This window comes from Agelaius phoeniceus, chromosome 1, assembly GCF_051311805.1.
Source record: "Agelaius phoeniceus isolate bAgePho1 chromosome 1, bAgePho1.hap1, whole genome shotgun sequence".
Classification (NCBI taxonomy): Eukaryota; Metazoa; Chordata; class Aves; order Passeriformes; family Icteridae; genus Agelaius; species Agelaius phoeniceus.
In genome coordinates this window covers 43,977,273-43,997,711 of record NC_135265.1, presented here as the reverse complement: position 1 = coordinate 43,997,711, position 20,439 = coordinate 43,977,273, and the positions used below count along the sequence as shown (strand labels likewise).

The 20,439-nt window shown below is 37.4% G+C and overlaps 1 protein-coding gene across 7 annotated transcripts in view; it reads right to left on the bottom strand.

Annotated features, from left to right (window-relative positions):
* NEK11 (NIMA related kinase 11) overlaps positions 1-20,439 on the bottom strand; it is an 82,969-nt gene that overhangs the window by 46,747 nt on the left and 15,783 nt on the right. For 5 of the 7 annotated variants that reach the window (XM_077177653.1, XM_077177668.1, XM_077177684.1 and 2 more), the window contains 7 exons: positions 18,927-19,092; positions 13,836-13,954; positions 9,066-9,130; positions 8,470-8,596; positions 2,163-2,312; positions 2,003-2,081; positions 1,418-1,503 (listed from right to left, as the gene is read on the bottom strand). In XM_077177653.1, the coding sequence (XP_077033768.1) occupies positions 1,418-1,503; positions 2,003-2,081; positions 2,163-2,312; positions 8,470-8,596; positions 9,066-9,130; positions 13,836-13,954; positions 18,927-19,092 (792 nt within the window). The remainder of the gene's footprint in view (positions 1-1,417; positions 1,504-2,002; positions 2,082-2,162; positions 2,313-8,469; positions 8,597-9,065; positions 9,131-13,835; positions 13,955-18,926; positions 19,093-20,439) is intronic. The other 2 variants (XM_077177686.1, XM_077177678.1) reach the window with 2 other exon arrangements.

Below are 20,439 nucleotides of genomic sequence, written 5' to 3'. Positions count from 1 at the left end.
ATTGAATTAACTTGAATATATATATTTATTATTTTATTTTACATCAAGGCTTGCAAAGTTCAATTAACTATTTATACCAAAGGTACCTATTTGTACCAAAATGGACAACTTTGGCCTCACAAAAAACCAGAGACTCATCTGTCAACAAGAGACATTAAGGATAGAAGTGACAAGTAGAAACTCAAAACACAATTTGTAGAGATGAGAGCCTACAGACACACTGACAGCAGTTAAACTGTGTGAAATGATGTATAAAAGGTTTTGCTATGCTGATTTCAACTGTCTGTACTCTGCTTTCTTCCTACCACTGACAGCAAACTACACTTTGTTTGGAAAAGCTGAAGATGGTCATCCCTCCTGAAGGGAGGCTTGCAAGCTGCAGAATTGGCAGCATCTGCAAAGTGATCATAGCTGCAAAACTGTGGGTCCTGTACAAGAGCAGAGATCACAAAAACAGAGGTGAAAATCCTATTGCCTCAAAGGCACTGCCAGTTCTGGATTGTTTTAATCTTTATTAAAACAATTCTTATTTTGCTGTTACCTAATAATTCAAAACAAATATCAGAGAGCTGTTAAAATCTTGACAATTATTTAAAGGAAACAAGGAACAGGGATGCTCATTGCTTCCTCACAGGATCACAAACTTCAGGTTTTGCTCTTGCTAGCTCCCAACAGAACAAAACCTGTACAGAAAGCTCAGGGATGGGGAGCAAAGGGGAGGGCGAGTTGCCCATGAAACTGCAGAGCTAATTTACACAGGCAAAAAGAAAACATCCATGTTAGAATTTGCTTTAAACATTGCACCATTGTCATTTAATACAATTATTTAATTCAATATATATTCAGTGCCTAAGAGAGAGATCATGTGTGAAGACAGTGCTGCTGTAAGAGCCAAGAAACATCACTACTCTTGATTTCTCACTGAAGTTACAAGACAAAAATAACCGTATCCTACAGAGGCATTAGCTTAATATTAGTTTAAGTGTGCATGCTTTCAGTCTGATGTCATTTAGGAAACATAGCTTTCACATTCAATTTTTAGGAGGTACAGAAACAGCAGCACTGTAAATGATGATGACCTAACTAAAATGACAGCTTAAACCTCCAAAATTTCAGCACAAATGTCATTTACATACCAGTTAGTACTAAATTAACATCAACATATGCACATGCATGTGCAATTTACACAGTCACATAATAAAAATATTCCATCTGCAAATCTTTTTTTACTCCCTAAATTTTAATTATGCACCTCCTTAATGGGAGTGGTTGCTCTTGTATTTCTAGGGAATCGATTTGTCTAAACATAAAGCACTATGAGATTGACATAAGTGATGACAGACACAAGTTAATGACATTATTTGGCAACACTGTCATTTCATATACTACTGCCCATAAAGCTGTTTAAAATACTTACACAGCACCAAAAATAGGAGCAGATTCTTTCTGACAGTTAAGTGCCTTGTCTTTCACAGTCATGTTTGTGAACTTGTACTGTATTTTCTACAGGGAAATAAAACAGAAGGGGCATCAAGACTTGATGTTAAAGTTGTTCAGAATCCTCAGCTATTACCTAATACCATCCTAATATAAAAACTGACCAAGCAGTTTCCTTCCCCACCTTCTCAGAAAGCCAAATAATACAGGCAATGAAGCCAGGGCAAAAAGAGCAGAAGGCATTGGTTTTCATTAAAACTATGAGTATCCAGAACAGTTCAGAGATATGTACCCAGGCCCAAGTGATCTACATTTTTTTATGCATAAATGTCTGGTTTTCTTATTGCTCATAACATTTAAGAGGGGATACTTTCAGCATATCAAGTGATGAGGGCTTCATTCCCCAGTCATATTTGTACTATAGCTCTGAAAGTCCCCTGGATTAATGCTCCCATCAAGAGCTATCAAATTCTTTTTTCTCACCATGTTTTCCCTGCCTCCATTTTGCTTTTGCAAAATACATACTCAAATGGCAAGTGTACAGCTACTGCTTTTTCTTACATACCTGTAGTTGTTCATCAATATAAGGGGATTTTAGGATCTCTGCTGCTGCTGGTCTCAATGAAGGATTCTTACTTAACATGCTGAAACATTAAAAACCAAATATAATAATTAAGCAATTGTCCAAACTACTGAAAAACCTGCTAAACAAGAAAATAACATACCTGCATAGCACAGCATTCAGTTTGCTTGGATATCTGTCAGGAAGAGAAGGTGTTTCACCTTCCACAATTTTTAACACAACAGACAAAAAATTCTGTCCAGTAAATGCATGGTTCAAACAGCACATCTCATACAAAATGCATCCCAGAGACCTTGAAGAACAAACAAGTGGGAATAGTATGTATTATTCACCAGTCCTAATGGCCACCATAAAAGGTCACCAAGCTGAACATTTTAAAATAAACATTCACATAATAATTTTATATAATGACTATTCATAACAGTTTGCACTTCAGCTGAGTTCTGTCTGATGAACATTTTTTAAAAAATAGGGGAGTTGAGTTTTGCAGGCCTTGGAGGATGCTCAGGTCTTTCTCCAGTCAGGGCTGCTGACTTGATCAATGATTGACTTGACAAACTTGATCACTTCACTGACTTGGCCTTGACTGACTTGATCAAAAAAATTCTGGTGAGAGCCAGATACAGGCCAAGGCTCATCAAAGCAACCAGATTAAATATCTTTGTATTTGATTGTGGTGTTTATAATTTAATCTGTGATTCCAGAAGTAAGACAATAAAGTATGATTAGAAGAAATATGTATGGGGGAATGGCTGTCAGGAAAGCAGTATAAAAATCTTTGAAAACAAATAATGAATAAAGTTTCAAATATTAATTTTGGTTAAACAAGAGGAGTTGTTTTGGTCCATCTGGCAATAAAAGAACAAGAGCAAATAATTTTAAAACTGAAACCCAGGCTCTACACCCAGTGCAAATTGAGGGGGCTCTACTCAGTGGTACTTTTCAAGCAAGTATGTGAAAACCATTAGCAGAGCATTTTTGCTAAGAATCAGCTAAAGAACAACTACGGAGGTAAATAAATGTTTGCCTAGGTTTTTTAAAGATTTAACTGTCAAAGGCTGTCAAACATCCTTCAAACTTATAAAATCAGTAAACAGTAAGACACAGATGATAATTTGTATTTATGATGTATGTTCAGACTCTGAAACAAGATAATTACTACATGAGAAAATACTTAAAGCAAAAAGAACAACAACAAAAAAAATCCCTATGTACACAGCATCTGAAAGCATCAAATAAAAATGGAAATCAGCCAGAGAGAAGAAAAAAAGAAGGAAAATCCCAACCTGACAGACTGTACTATAACTTCTTTTTGCAGAATCAATATGTTTTGGAAGCTGCTTGATTCTGGCAGCTAGAAATTGTTTAATGAGCCATTAGGAACACAGGATTTGACACATCAGGGAAGCTGATTTATTCATCTAGTTTAGTACTCTGACTACACCTGAGGTGGAGAAAGATTAAAAGAATGCCTAGGGCATTGTGCTGCAGCCAGGGCTATGAACAGGCTATCCAGGGAAAATCCCATCTGTTCCATGAAAGAAAAAAACTGGGGAAAAAAGTAAAGAAAAATGAAGGAAAAAGAATAAAGTTTCTTTCTGCAGGACCAAAATCCTCGAAATTAAATAAATATCTCCTAAGCTGAGAAATGCTGCCCTGGGTTCCTGAACAAGGCTATTTCTTCCCAAGAGAGCTGCTCAGCTGCAAACACCCAAAGAAATAATAGGCAAGCTTTTGGCTCAAAACTGCATTTCTCAGTTGTGTTTCTACATTTCTGCTTGAAGCACCTTGTGAGGAGCAGGAGGAAATTGCTTCCCAATTCCCATAAGCAATCCACACATGATCCAAACATATCATTTAATTACTTTTATCATTTTAGCCTGCATAAGTGCCAATGTTATAAAATTCTAAAATGGTCATTAAACCAGCCAGCCAGCACATTTACTTTGACAACTCCCTATCTTCACGAATGGGTTTGACAAAGTTCCCGAAGAGCACATCATTTCAGCAAAATTGCGGCATGACAAGTTCATGTTGAAGCTACTTATGCTCAATTACATCATAAAATGGAGCATCTGGACAGGCTTCAGTGTGTTCTCCCCAGTCTCAACTGACAGACCTCTAACTCCTCCCTCTTAGGAGAAACCACCCTGAGGTTTTTTCGAGGTTTAAGTTGCTTACGTAAATATTGTCATCCTTTTAATATCTTCTGATCTTTGGTAAAACATTACAATTCTTCAAAGGTTATAAGATCCAAGTTAGCTTTAAATCCAACTTTAAAAGTCAGATAATGTAAATGCATATACCTCTAAGGCTTATATCTCTTTGTCTGATCATATCAGAAGGTTTTAAGAATTCGTTGGCTTCAGAGTCTGTAAGGAATATGTTTCTGAATTTAATTTCCTCAATACTCACTCATCAGCCCTTAAATGAGAACTCCCTGTGCTGTCTTCTTGAGCCCCATCCCCTCAGCCTTCACACTGCTCCATTTTTTGATTGTTCATATTAAAGAAAAAGACAAAATGGGGGAATAGCACAGACAAGCAAGCACAATAAAATGAAAGCCTCAAGATCTGTGGTGTGGGCAGCCCAATTTACCCAAACACAACAGACAAATCATCTGACAAAAGACAATCTGCCAAACTCTGACAGTACTTGATAGAAGATGGAGTACAATGGATTTACATGTGACTGTGACATCACTTTTTCTCTGCCACAGCACTGGAGGCACGGCAATGCTGGCTGAGCCTCAACAACACCAGTGTCACCACAGGGTGTGTGAGGGCAGGAAGGGACACTGGGACAGCGACACAGCAGCGCCTCAGGGTCACACAGGGCTGGGCTACCAGTGAATGGTCTTAAAATTATTTGCAATTAATTTATTTTGTTTGTGTATCTATATAAGTATTAGATAGCTTGTAAACCTCTAAGTCATTGACACACACAGAGCAGTGACTGAGCCCTGGCCCAGCCTGGCCTCTGGGGCTCTCTCTGTCTCAGCTCAGCTGCTGGCACCGCTCTGACTCTGCTCCATCTGCCGGAGCTACAGCGGGAAGCACCCACAGGGAGAAGTGGTGGGGAACTGCCCAGCTGAGATCTGCTCCCTGAAGAAGCTTCTTGTCTGGAAAGGAGGAAACCCCAAACTGTGTCATCTGCAAAGGTTTTCTCTCATGGCCCAGCCAGTCCAGGCTCAGGGATGCTGGGGAAAACATGGGAGCCAACTTTAATTTGCCTCCTGTGAATTTAGATTTGACATAAAGCGTGGAATAACAAAGAACTACAGCCCTGACATTTCAACTGAAGAAAAACATAAATGCTGCCACTTCTCTGAGACCAACTGCAGAACTTCCATGGGGAAAAACTGTAAAACATGAAGCTTTTCCCCCATCTATTGACCTTGGGCTATAAAGGACAATACTTCTTGCACCAGCTGCTGCACTGTGAATATTCAAGCCAGTTTTGAAAAGCCAGTTGCAGAACATTTCATTGAACCTGAAAAGTACAGTGTCTCTTTAGAGCACATCAGTAATGCAGCAGAAATTAAGGTCTTTCCAATGAACTGAAATGAACAGTGAGAGGATCATGATAACAAGGTGAGATAGCACTAATTGTCTTTTGCAGAAGGTATTTTACATTATCTTACATTTAACATGGGAACACTCATAAGTCTAAATTTTTGTGTGTGAATTTTTGAGTCCTGCTGGAGATCAGGAAGACAAGTCTGAAGAGAGAATGTCACTTCATCTACATATAGAAGACTTGGGTAACTCTTTGAAAGTCCTCAGGGGTCAACAAACAATGCTATTTAATATCTCTGTCAGCAACATGGACAGAGGGACTGAGCGTATCTTCAGCAAGTTTGCTGACAAGCTGCGTGGTATGGTCGACATGCTGGAAGGAAGGGCTGTCATCCAGAGGGAGCTTGGCAGACTTGAGAGGTGAGCTTGTGCCAGCCTTATGGAGTACAAGGCAAATTGCAAGGTCCTGCACTTAAGTCACAAACACAGACTGGGCAGAGAATGGAAAAGCAAGCCTGCGGAGGACTTGGAGGATGTTGCTTGATAAAGAGCTCAACATGACTTGGCAATGTATGCTGAGAGCCCAGAAAGCCAACCCCATCCTGGGCTGCATCACAAGAGTGTCACCAGCAGGCTGAGGAAGATTCTTCCCTCTACTCCACTATTCGGAGACCCCACATGGAGTACAGCATCCAGCTCTGGGCCCTCAAGATGAGAAGGATGCAGACCTGTTGAGGCAAGTCCAGAGGAGGTACACAAAGATGATCTGAGGGCCAGAACACCCCTTCCATGGATTCAGGCTGAGAGAGTTGGGGTTGTTCAGTCTGGAGAAGAGAAGGCTCTAGGGAGACCTTTGAGCACCTTGCAGCACATGAAGTGATAGAGGGCCAGAGAGAGATATTTTACAAAGGCATGTAATCATAGGACAAGGGGTAACAACTTCAAACTGAGAGAGAGTTCAAGGCCAGGCTGGATGGGGCTTTGAGCAACCTCATCTAGTGGAAGGTGTCCCTGCCCACAGCAGGGGAGTTGCAATGAGATGATCTTTAAGGGCCCTTTCAACCTAAAGCATTCTATGAGTCTTTGATTCTTCTTGAGAATCAGAACCTCCTGCACAGTGGCCCAAGGACTTAATCCCACCTGGAGCCTTCAGGGTGGGCTCCCCTGTGAGCTCAGTGCCCTCTTGTCTTTTGGCTCCTGTTAAATGGGGACAGTGGAAAAATAGTCAAATAGAATCATTATTCAAAGATTAAAAGATGAGAGTATCAATCAAACACAAGTCCTGATCAGAAGAGTTTCCTGACTCAATAAAAAAGGGGTTTGTGGGCTGGGGAAGTACTGAGTCAGGGCACAACTCCTCCTTACTGCCCCCACAGTGAGAGCCAAGAAGCTCCTGCTGAAGGCAGTTTCATCCTCATGTGAGTGCTCTTGGTAATGCTTTGGAAAGATCACAGAAGGCAGAAAGTACAGCAGAAAGCTGGTAGCTACTGAGTTTGGGATGGGGGGCTTTTTTCTGTGTTTTTGTAAATTTTGAAAGTGTGATCAACACAGAATTTATAAAAGTATTGGACCAAACTCTGATTATGCTTACTCTGTACACCTTGGATGATCTATATGGATTGACACTAGTAACCACAAATAGAAAATGTATTTTATTTTCTATTTGCACTGCAATAAAATAAATTATTCCTTACAGTAGAAGAGCACAAAAGGCAGGCTTCCCTGTCTATTAATTTGAAATCTTCTCCCAATATATTTTTATTGACTACATGTATTACCTGATATTTGCTACAGATGAACAAGAGAGAATCTGACACCAAATCCATAGCAGTCAGCTACAAAGGCCATGAGATGAGAATCCTGACATATCTGTTGAGTGGACTGAATATGTCAACTGTGAAAAATGGTTGCTACCACTTGAAAATATAGATGGCTGTTCTCTACTTTTAGAATTATATCCTGCAGCCACAAATATATTTTGAAAAGGCAGAACTGAGATAAAGCTAGAGTAAATTATCAAGCAATCAAACTATATTTCAGGGGCCAAATGTTTTATGAAGGAACTTTCCTGGTTTGAAATATTTATTAAAAAAATTAATCTTCTGATACACATACCTACAGAAAAAAAACCCAACAACAAAACACCTCATAAAAGAAACAAAACCCCTTAAATAAATTACTATAACAAAATTTAAAAACTCAACACTTTTAACTGTAATCTTAAAACATGCAATGCTTTAGGACACATATATAAACGAGCCAAATATTTTCGCAATTCCAAAAAAATCATTCTTCGTCTTAGAAGAATTGGAAGAGTACCCGCACACCTAGAAGTTTCCAAAAGTCTTTCAATAGACCTCAGCTCCCAAACTTGATCCTTTAATCATCACCTCAGAAGTCCTGATCTCAAGAATTTGCGCCATCTAAATGCAGAACTAACACTTTTCTTTCTACCTTTGAGCCTCTTCTAAAACAGAGTGCCTTTTTGTTTTTGCTCTAACACCACAGTTATTCTCATTTTAGCACCACTTCCAAATACTTTCTTGCTTTTAACATTAGCTAATGTTCTTAAATTTAGTTCCTAAGAAGGTCCTTCTGCTATCCTCTCAGCCAGAATCACTCTTTGCTCATCCATCTAAAGTTTCACAGAAAGTTGCTTCTTTCAATTCATCTATCTCAATTCAAGAAAAAAAGAGATTTCCCCCTCCCTAGGAAAACCTGAACTTTGTCTACAATCATCCTCTATCACATCAGAGACTGGACCTGAATCTTATTCTCCTTTAAAGTCTCAGATAACCTGGAATAAAAGCCAACTACATGCTTCTTAACACAAAGGGCAAGGCTTCAGATTGCAACATTTGTTCCTAATGTCCTGAAATAGTTTTAGAGGAGATAAATGCCTAATCCAACCAAAATAGCATGGCTACTCACCAAATGTCAGATTTTGTATTATATCCCTGGTGCTTCAGTGCTTCTGGACTCATGTAGTATGGTGTCCCAGTAAAAGTAGTTGCAAGATCACATGAACCCATCAAAAGACAAGAAACTCCAAAGTCTCCTAAAAATATCAGTAGAAACAATAATTTAATAATATAAACATATATGTATTCATATAATTTTTTGTTTATTGTCACACATGATAAAGTGACTGTACATCTAGAAAAATCTGCTAGTTTTTAAAAACGATGGGAAAAACTATTTTCTGTAATTCTTCAAAATAAAAACACCACAGAAGCATAATATCACAGAACAATGTGGGTTTGAAGAGGCTTCACAAGGTCATCTGATTCAAACTCCTGGCTCAAAGCTGAATGGGGCTGCTCAGGTCCAGATCCAGCCAAGCTTGAAGCATTCTCAAGGCTAGAGATTTCACTGCCTCTCCTGTGTCTGACTGTTAAATAAATGTTTGACTACAAATCAAAATGCTATTTCAGACATGATGTTCTTTAAATCTCCTTATTGACAAAATGTCTGCTGGACTGTTCTATCACATGAAAATATATCTTTAAAAAGTATGGAAATCTCACCAATTTTAAGAAGATTATCTTTCAAAAATATATTCTTGGCTTTCAAATCCCTGTGAAGTATCCGTCTGGAATAGAAAAGGAAATTCAACCTCACCCAACTGGAATCATTCAGAGCCATGTATTAAGTATTTCATGAAGTTAAATACTTCAGCCCTTTTTAGAAAGGCCAGCTCTCTAGCAGGCCAGCCTGCTAGAGTCTAACTCTGCCAGTGACAGCCCATGGACAATGGCATTAAGGAGCTTCACAGAGGTGCATTCACAGGCACCCCTATGCAGGGTGAGAGCCTAAGCAGGATAATAAAAATATACCTGGGGATCCCAGCTGAAGAATACAGACACAGACATAGCATGAGCAGCAGGGGAAGGGAGTAAGGCAAGTCTTCCTACCTGACTCATCTTAAGAGCATTACATCTTATTTTCTGCCAGGAGAATGAGATGCCTCACAAGAGAATAGCGGATGAGAGAAACAGCAATAAGAGCTTCTCAAAGCTAAGGGAAGACTCCTACAGAGCAAACCTATTACTTCAAAGGCAAATATGAATATAGCCTAAGCTAGCAGTTCAATTTTTTACACTAACAGTGTGGAAGATGAAAGAACTTTACAAAGACAAGATGAAAAGGAAAAGGAGCAGAACAATTAGCTTTTACATACTTATTTTTCCATCAGAGTTTGAAAAAAAACATTATAAGCTACACACCATGTAAGGATATACAGAATCTTCTTAATTTTTGTAAGTCTACATGTATAACAGTAATTCTGTAGCCCCTTAGGAAAACAAAGTATCTCTCTTGTATGTGGTATACAAAACATATTCTAAATTAATTCTTGTTAATAAAGCTTCCAAAAGCATTGCTGCCTATAACCTCACCTAAACTAGAATTCATCCACTTTTGAAATTATTACTAACACACAGAATTAGTCATCAGCTCTGCTCAGGAGGAGGTTAGAATAGCACTTGGTACATACTGGCTACAGAAACAGTATTTGCTAATGCAAATACAGTAGTCATTCAGCCATTTGGATCATGTAAAGAAAGAAACTGATGCTCTAAGATTTTTGAAGGCAGAAGAACCAAATATGGTACTCAATTTCAAATTTTTGAGCAATCCTCAAGTATTATCTCAAATTTTAATTATAAAAGTCTTGGGCATTGACATAATGAAATTATTTCCAAGATTAGAACATATGCATTCTAGAGCACAATTTGAATACCCAATTTTGTCCACAACTCATATGAAAATATTTTTTGCAAGAGGAGAAAAAAAATATGCAATTTAATACACTCAGTTCACAAATAGAAAAAAACCATGAAAAATAATACTAGGCTTCATTGCAGTATGTACAGAGACTGGGCATGAAAAACAAAAAATTTCTATTTTATGGGTGAAGGAAAAGAGTTCTTCATGTTTCTTATAGTAAACTTTTTTCACTTCTTTTTCTTTCATTTTTTTTGTCCTGCAAGTAATACCTTTCATTAGAAAAAGGTTTGCACATTGGGAAAAATGAAACTTTTATTCAATATTCCTCCACCCATATTTATAAAATATTGTTTATAAATAATTTGTTCTCTATTTGACAACTTCTGTGAACAATACACATACACTCATACAACACATCAGTAAGGAAATTAAACTAAGGTGATATTTATTAATCTTTCATAAGTATGTATATATATGTCTATATATATACATACACACACTTTAACAGAAATCTTGCTGTGTTAATTGAGATTCATAAGGACTTCCTTACCATTCATCACACAAAGTCTTTAAAAGAATTTGCTTTCACTGAGTTAAATTATTCTTCACATTGTTGCTGAGAATTGGTGGATTTCAACCTTCTTTTAATAGTATTTCTTTGTAGAAATATAACCACAGCCTTTTTGAACCTGAAACTTTCCTGAATATATATTATTTTAATAACAGGTATATTGAAGTAAAAGAATGGTCCAGAAAGCTTTCAGTAGCATATTATTGAAAAGGAGATGAAAAAAGATGTTTGGATCACATAAGTTTGAATTATAATGTAATGCTACTCTAATCTTGCAACATATTGATGAAAATGTTATGTATTTCATTTGCATTACCAAAAATTATAAGATGCTTCCATATATTAATATGACAAATATTTAGGATTATTTTTTTCAACTTTCCATGATGATATCTCTCACTTCAATGCAACTTATTCTGCTATGATATGTCTGAAGATAAACAAGGTACCAGCTGAAATCTTACCTGAAAAGAATTCTTTAATACTAGAAAGAAATTAATATCAACCCTGCACTGTAAATCCAGTTAAAGAAAGAGAGCAACGTTTTCATGGGAGGAAAAGACAGACCTATGAAGGCAACATGAATTAACTGGGCTCCAGCAAAACTTTACTTGATGGACAGTGAAGTGTTTATTGAGTAGTTATTTTGGGTAGAAATTAACACTTGAGGACAGTTTCAAATCTGGACTGTAAATATACCCATATCTATGTTCTGCAGAGTTCCTGCTTGCTGGCCCAAAGTCACAGAAGAACAGGGCAAGCCCTGAGCAGTGGCAGCCTCCTTGAATGAAACTTTGCCTGCAACAGAATGAGCTGCAAGTGAAGCTGAGGACAGCTGAAGTACATCACTGCTGTGAAATCATGCACAATTAATTTCTCTTCCTCTGCCTGAAGAGGTCTGCAGAAGAGTAAGAGGCTCTGTGTAAGTCTGAACCCTGTATTATCTGCTATTTGCATAAAGAGTAACCTTATAAAAATCTATGTTCATAAATTTTTCATAAAGGTTAGCAAAATGATGGGTAACACAATGGTCAGCCTTATTCAAATTGAGGTTAAATTAATCAATGGCCTCATTGCCTGATTGCTGTGGGATTCATCTTGTGCACTGACATGCAACGGGCTATGTGTACTACGAGACACTACAGGATGGTTTCATGCCAAAGGTCTCCATGGAGATAAGACCACTGAACTGTGTTATCTCTCTTACTTCTCCCTTTCTTTATATCAAAGACAGGTAAGGATTAAATCTGCTTATTTCTAGATAACTTTGTTTTTAAGTTTCAAATTAAAAAAAAAAAAATACATTAAGTTTCTAGCATAAGAGTTTTCAAAAAGTCTGGAACTAAAGTTGTGCAAGAAGGATAAGTGAATAGTCTATGTTTAAAACCATAAGTAATAATTTTTGCTGCTCTGGGAAAAAAAAACCCTCATATCCACAGAATCTGAGTTTTCTTAGGAATGGCATGGGGAAGGACCAACCCACAGGCTGTAAACACTTTAAGCCTCTAATTCTAGGGAAAAGCTTTTTTTGCATTAGAACATAATTCAAACTTATATTAGAGCTTTTTTCCATGTCAGTAGAGCAGAAATCATGCATGACTCTTCTACACAGAAACAGAGGGCTGTTATGATGTTTTAGTATTTCAGATTTCTGTAGGTAGTTTTAAATTCTTTTAAGCCTAATCTTTTCCATTTAAGCTACTGTTTGACTCTATACTAATAAGGAAAATGTTATATACATACAGCCAAAAAACACAAGATACAAATAAATATATATAAATCAAAACTGTCAAGTTTTAATTATTCTGCACAATGCATCTTCTAAACATGCATGTTAAAGCAAGGATTTTGCCAAAAGGGGACCAAAATTTTAATGAAATGTGATAAATTGAAGTTCAAAGGAGAAAAAGAAACTAAATCACACTGCTAGTTTAGTTAAACTGTCAGGATTTTTATGTCCATTTCCCTCTGTCCTTTTGGCCTGAGGTGAATGCTGAAGAGCACACCATCCCAAGAGAGTTTTTTTTGTGTCCTCCCATCACTGGCAGGGCAGCATTTCATGTATAAGGCCTAGATAAATTGGCATTTAAGAGCAAAAATGCTCTTGCATCTTGGACAGCAATTCACTCTGCCCTTTTCCCTCTACAGTCTGACACAGGCAAAAAACTCATTAGGCATCCATCAGTTTAGGTCAAATGCCTCCCACACACTTAACTTCAGTTCAACTCAGGAACGGTTGCTCTTGACAACAGGTGACCTCTCTACCTATTGCTTGGTTGCACCTAAAATTCAGGCAAGAAAATTTTTCCCAATCTTTTCAAAAGATAATGCAGAAAGGGATCAGACAGGCAGTCTACATGTTCAACACACTGGCAATAAGGGAAATCTTTCTATCACTGCAGTCAGCCAGATAAATCACACTGCAGGCAACAGCTAAACTCATGGAGATGACCAGTGGATATTCATCTATATACACTACCCCTGCTCCAACCATGTGTGATCTCCTCATACCTGGATGACTTGCAGTAATTTCTGAAGTTCATCTTTGATGTGCTGTCAAAAGTGACATCTCAAAGAATGCCTGTATGTAACTCCACTGATTTTACTGGGAGTCCATCAAGCTTCTATCTATTGGATGCTTCACATTAAATACGTGCAGGACAGGCTTCTTGACTCCCCTTTAAAAAGATGACTTTGTTTCAACCTTTAATCCATTTTCTTCTAAGAATATTAAACTATTTCTACTGTGTTCCATTTTCCATTTGGCTCTGAAAAAAAAGCGTGTCTAAATGCTGGAAGACATTTACTATTGTCCTGCTAAAAGAGGTAATGCACAATGATCCTGCAGGGTAGATAATTAATTACACTTGAAGTATCTGACATAAATTAACAATGTTTGGTGAACAGAACTTTCATTTCTGTTTGAATACTTCCAACTAGTCAGTAAGTCCATTCACTCCCCTCCCAAGCTAAATGCTCCCATATCAAATGACTGTACCTTTCATGCATATAGTTGACTCCGAGTAACAGCTGTATAAACCAGTCTATTACTTGACTTTGAGTGAACATCTTCCCAGAATCTCTGTACTCTTGAATTTTAAAGTCTAGGTCTCCACCCTGAAAAATATCACAACATATTTGTACATTTAAAGTAAGTTTTCAAAATGCTATCTCCATCATAGTACAGGACCCCACTTCCTTAGGCCTTCAGGCATCCTGTCATGTAGATCTGTAAAATCAACATATGCATGTGAATCCTGAAATCTCCCAGCTCCAAAAGCATACACAAGTGAGGATCAAAATGCTATCAACCAGTCTCACTTTGTTGTTTTCTTATAGTGTTACACAAGATTGCCAAAGTTTCCAACTGTTCTTCCTTCATGTCACCCAACTTGAGCAGCTGAACCCAAACGTTTACAGGCAACACAAAGGAAAACACACCTGTTTAGTGTAATTATCTCTGTCATCTGGTTGTCTACCTTTGGAAGGGATGGATCATGTTGTAGAAACACTGTTTCTCTGCAAAGATTTATGATGAGGGCCTACATTGACTGGCTATGACATAGACACTTAGGTAGGTAAAATTAATCTGCCCCAACCGGTCTGACTAAATTAATAAACTTGAGAAAAGCATTTCCACTCCAGTCAAACATTGCACACTCAAGTGACACTCATTTATTATGTTATAATAATCACGTCAGCATCAAAGCAACCATGTTGTTCTCTTAAGAATTAAAATACGGTCTCTCTAATTATGATACTTTGCCCTCTTCCAAACTTTTGCCAGAAACAAAGCAGATTTAAAGCTTCAAGAATACGTAGCTTGTGTTATTGTGATACTTCATAAAAACAACAATTGATCTTGAAGTAGCACTGGGAATGGAACAATAGGACACACAGCAGGGAGTGCCAATAAACCAGAAAATATATCCAGAAAAGGACTACTTGAAAACTGTACAACAACACAATGAAAGAGGATTTTGAGACTTCCAGGAAACCCATTCTTTTTGCCCAAAAAAATACAGGTGGTTGTCAACTGATTGTTTATCCAGTTTATAAAATAAATTAATTTCATCTACAAGAATGCACACACATTAATGGTAAGCAATGTATTGAGGTAGCTAACCCCAGAGCAAAGGGACTGTGACTCTGATTACATTCTAGTGACTAATTACATCAGGACAGCTTATTAGCCATAAATCATTATTTTACATTATATATTCTACATAAAATCAGAAGCTTTATGTGCCATATACAAGAAACTATTTTGCCTGTACAACGGTACCAGTACCATCATTTTCCATCATCATCCCTGTATTCCTCTGCACTGTTGACTCTCACCATTTTATGATGTCTTCAGCATTTCTTGTTTTTCTGTTCCCAACACCACAGTGCTTCATAGTGCTGCTACAAAATAAGCAGATTCTGTCCTTGCAGATCTATATATTCACATGCTTCTGAGATAAGTTTACAGTAATTTCTGGTTCTAAGTTACAACATTCCAAAGTGAGTGTGTTAAAACAAAGCAAATCTGTTTTGTCATCTATCAAAAATGTGTTCCCTGATAATGTCCTGCAATTTTTTAATTGAAATGTCTGAATCATCTTGTACACTAGGGAAGGGAATATGGGTTCAGATCTCCATCTGCCACCCTACTGCAGCCCAGAGAGAAACTCTTCTGGGAACTTGGGACTCTCAGCAGCTGCTTCCCCTTTGCAACTCCAAATGCTCAGCAGCTTCCCCCTGGTTGCTTGCAGCAGAGAAGAAGAAAAGAAAAACTCTTGCTGGGTACCCCATTGCATGGCAGCCAGATGGGCTGTGGCTGAGGCTACTCATGCACCTCGAAAACAATGAGTCATTATTATAAAATAAACTGTTCCAGACAGAAGCCCCAACCCATCCAGAGCCCAGGACTGAGGGGGTGCTCAAACATGTGTCAGCTGGCTGCTGGCCTCAGGGGACTGTGTACTATCCTGGTGAGGACTGATGAAGTGCAGCAGGCTCTGATCATCTTTTCTCCCTGTCCCAATGTGTCCCCTCTCACAATAACACATTGCCATGAAAAACACAAAGTAAAATAAATGTAGCACCTACAGAGTTATGGCAGTGAATACTCTGAAGCTGAGGGACAATTCCTGTAAAAGGTCTAAGGAGAACAAAAGCAGTTGAATAATGCACTGCATGTGCCCTCACATAACTGCATAGCTTTTTATCTTCAAGCAAAGAAGAGTGGCCTCAATGTCCTACAATTAATTTACCCTTGATTTTTTGTCTAAAAAAAGGAAAACAAAAACACATCATAAAAGATTTGCTGAAGTACTGCTGCTGGAAAACGCTGAAAAAAAAAATTGTTAACCCAATTTTGCATTTTGGAAGGTCAGTCTAATGAAGTTCATGAGAAATTCAACAATTTAACAAATTAAGTACATATGGAGTTTCCAAGCTGCAGTTTCTATTTAAATATCAGAGTATCAAACACACCAGTAAATTATCTAAAACAGCTTAGCATCTAGAGCTGATAACGTGAACAGGCATTGACTGCTTTAGTTATTCCTTTTGCTCAGATTTCCTTAGCATATGTGTACTCACATCACAGCTGAGACCGCAGTCAAGAGACATAAATAATTGTCTGGGGGAAAAGTACAAGGAGTTCTGCCTTATAATACATTAAAATGATGCAATTTTAAAAGTACACTCCTTTGTGAAAACTATATATTATTGAAGTAAAATTTGTACTAGAAAATTAAATCCAAGGTTCATTAAGGCATTTTTGTTTGAAACCAGTCTTAGCTGAGAATGTTTATATTACCCATAAGATTTTGATTTGGGGAAAGTATCTAAGAAGCTCTACAAGTAAGATCAAAACAGAACAAATATACTTTTCTATAATTTTCATTGAATTGAGTTATAATGAAAGATGTCAAGCTGAGCCATGGAGACCAATGTCACTGGTTTTCTTTCACAGAACAAGGTATAGCACGGGGCAGCTGCACTGGAGGCTCCCTCCATGCCACTCACGCCAGAATGAACAAAGCACCGTGGCTAATGAATAAGTCACAGTACTTTGGAGAAAACAGAGTAGAGCTCAGGGGGGTAGTTCTGTTTCCATGCCAACTTAATGTGTGCTCTTTGTTTTGAGCCTGCCCAAGAGTAGCAATTACTGCCAATCTGGTAATTATTCTATGCATGAGAAACTGAACGTACTAGACTTCCAAGCAAGGATCAGGTAGCACTACATTTTTCTCATTCTCAATTTATGGATGGTTTAAGCAGGCATCTTTTAGGTCAAAACACCCAAATCTCACCAGGTTATAGATAAGTAAATGCCACAGTATACCTTCTGGAAACACTCTGACTAAAATAGAAAAGAAACTCTATAGCACTGTGTGCAACTTTGCTGTGTACTGAGCATTTGATGAAATATATTGTAATGGCATAAATGCAATGATACCACAGAACCTGCCCTTTGGGGGAAAGTCAGAAGCACATCCTATTGGGCCAGGTGTCATCCTGACCTCACCTAGCAGACTAAAACTGAAAAGATTTAGTGCATAGCTAATGAATCCATTTTGTCTTCCTTTACCTGCCTTGCTGTAATACATTCACACCTGTTTGAGGATCTGACTCCCAGATTCTCAGGTATCCCTGTTCCAAAACATTTTCATGCAAGGTAGTTTATATTGCCTGCATAAAAAACCCCCAAAGCTCCAAGGAGCGATGCTTGTGATTACTGTGCCATCATGCTCTTTCTTATTCACCTATAACTTTATGCCAAATGGGGAAAAAAAAAAAAAGTAAAAAGCAGGGATAGAGAAAAGACACTATAGTGCTACTGAAATAGGCTCCTTTATTCCTACATGTTTAACTGATCTGGTATTGGGTCACTTTGTACTGCTAGTAGAGAAAAAACTATGATTGGATGGGAATAGCTGAAGAGTTAGAATAATCCTCCAGTCCTGAGCTCTGGATCTCCTCAAAGAGCTGACAATATTCTCAAACCCCAGCTGTCAGACATTCAAGGAATGGCACAAAAGGCTTCTGAGTGTGTTAAAATAGTGGACAAATACTCAGATTGTATCACAGAACTGAACATTTCAGATTTAATTTTTAAATATCCCAGCAATAAATATGCATTTGACTATCATTAAAGAAAGCTTCCAAGGCAGAAATAAATGATAGAAATGGTACTTGTTTAATTATTCCCATGAAAGCTAAATTCTTGAAGAAGTGTGATTAGTGAAGTCAAATCTCATTTGTGTGCAGGTAACCCAGCAGTCTAAGTTCATTATCTTCCAAAGCTTTTCAGCATGTCTAGCAAAGCACAACTGAAGAGATTGCTTCACAGTTTCATAAAAAAGATCACTTTATGTATGACAGATTTTTTTAAAGAGCACATTTATATTTAATACAAAGTAGGAGCTTGTTTTATATAAACTACTAAAAAACTGGCTTAAATATGCTTAAATTCTTATTTGAAAGCTTTACGACAGCTTCCAGCAAAATGTTCTTAAACCAAATGCTGCAGTCAAAAAATTAATGGTAACTATACTGTAGAAAATCCTGCTTTAATATTTGTTGTATCCACTACACTCCGGTCTTTGACTCCCACTGTTTTTCATTTTATAAAACCAAAGTTGCTGCCAACAACATTGTGATCAGGCTTAAGCTTCTTGTAATCACCTCCAAACTACAAGTGAATTTTCCCTTCCTCATTTGTACCAGATTTTATTTCATGCCCCCACGCCCACAATCTCCTTCCCTCTCGTCGATCACACACAAGTGGTACAACCCTTCTGAGTTCTCCCACAGATCTGGCAGTGTGTCTGCATTTAAGCCTTTCTTGTAGCCCTTGTAAGACCAAAAGAACTTGCACTTAAAATTACCTATTTCTTCTTCTGTGCTTTATTTGTCTATGAGTCTCATATGAGCAGGTAACATTCCTTATCTGAAAGGAACACACCTAACAAGTAGCAGATGACGTCATAAGCAACAAATAAAGACTAAAATTCAAACTAAAACATTTTATAAAATGGCATCTTAGAAGACCCTATTTTAAAACACATATGTTTTCAAATTTCTTCAGTCTCACCTCACAATACTCAGTGATAATGCAGAAACTATCTCGCTCCACAAAGCTTGCATAAAATTTGACAATGGCTGGATGGTCTAATTTGGAGAGTAGTTGTGCTTCCAGATTTGCTTCAACTGTTTCATTAGGCTTTAGGTTTCCAACAGAGATTTCCTTTAGGACCTTTCTAGATGAGAAAAAAAAAAAAAAGAAAATCTTTATATTAATAAAACAAAAAATATATAAAAATATGTAACATCCAAAATCCCATCAAAATTTCCTTAAATTTAAAATAGTAACATTGACCAACTATTGGCAACATGAAATGATGAGGCAAATATGGGTAAACAATGAGAATGCATTAAAAATCAAACAAATATGCTAGTCACCATACAGATTAAGCAACATATTAAAAATACTGTTTTGAAATATTTCTCCCACTAATTACCTACTGCACTATTTTCTTAAGAACATGTTTTCAGTGCTATGGCTTACTGCATAATAACAAACATAAACAAAAAATCAAATCTAAGTGATTTCAAACCCACTCAGAGCATATGGCCAAGATTCATATATGAAATAAGGAGTAGTAAAAAACTGCATTTGCAGCTTCTGCCCAAGTCTCTCCATGGAGGCATGAGAAAAATCACAGAGAGTAATATTTCTGTGGCTGTTTTTCCAGTGATAAACTCAGGCTTGTCCATTTTTTTTCCTAAAGATCAGCCTGTCGTTCACCTGAGCACATAAGTGAAAAATACAAATCTAGATTTGGGGCTGGAATCTAATTATACTGTTTGAATGATTTCTAATCCTTTAGTATTTAATGTTTGTTTAGGAAGACCCTAAATCCCAGGGAAAATGCTGGGAAAATGTAGGGATTTTTAATTTTCTCCAGTCTTAACACATGAATGTGCCATAGGAGAATTTGTAGTTCTATAAGGAAGCTGGAATAGGGCTGTTTACTGTTAACTTGACCTGGAAAAATATTAGGAAAAATACAGTGCAGGGCACATTTTGCCAAGATTTTCCTGCTAAAATGTTAAAAAAAGACAATACAACACATTCCATTTCCATATTACTTTACCAGTTAATGAAGAATAGAGGATGGGTCTTCTCTGAAGGAGATACTGAAGACTATTAGAGAATATAATGAAACAAAGTGGTGAATTTCCCCAAACTTTTGAATACATGAAAGGCAAGTTTCAGACTCAAGAGAAGCTTCAACAGTGCTTTTAGTAATTTCCCCATTCAACAGAGCATGGTTGTAAATTTACAGTAGTTAAACATGACAGTAATAAAACTACAATAATTCATCTTCTCTACGGGGAAAAAAATAAAAGCTGTGTTTCTTCACGAGAAAATTTTTTCCCAAGTCTGAACAATCAGTTTCTGACTAACAATGTTTGAATTTTCATATAAACTTGCCTAATCCCCATCAGGAATTGTGATGAAAAAACATGCCCTTTGATCTGTTTCCATCTTTCCATCTTCTCTGCAGACAAGCTTCACGGAACACAGACAGGCAATACCTACT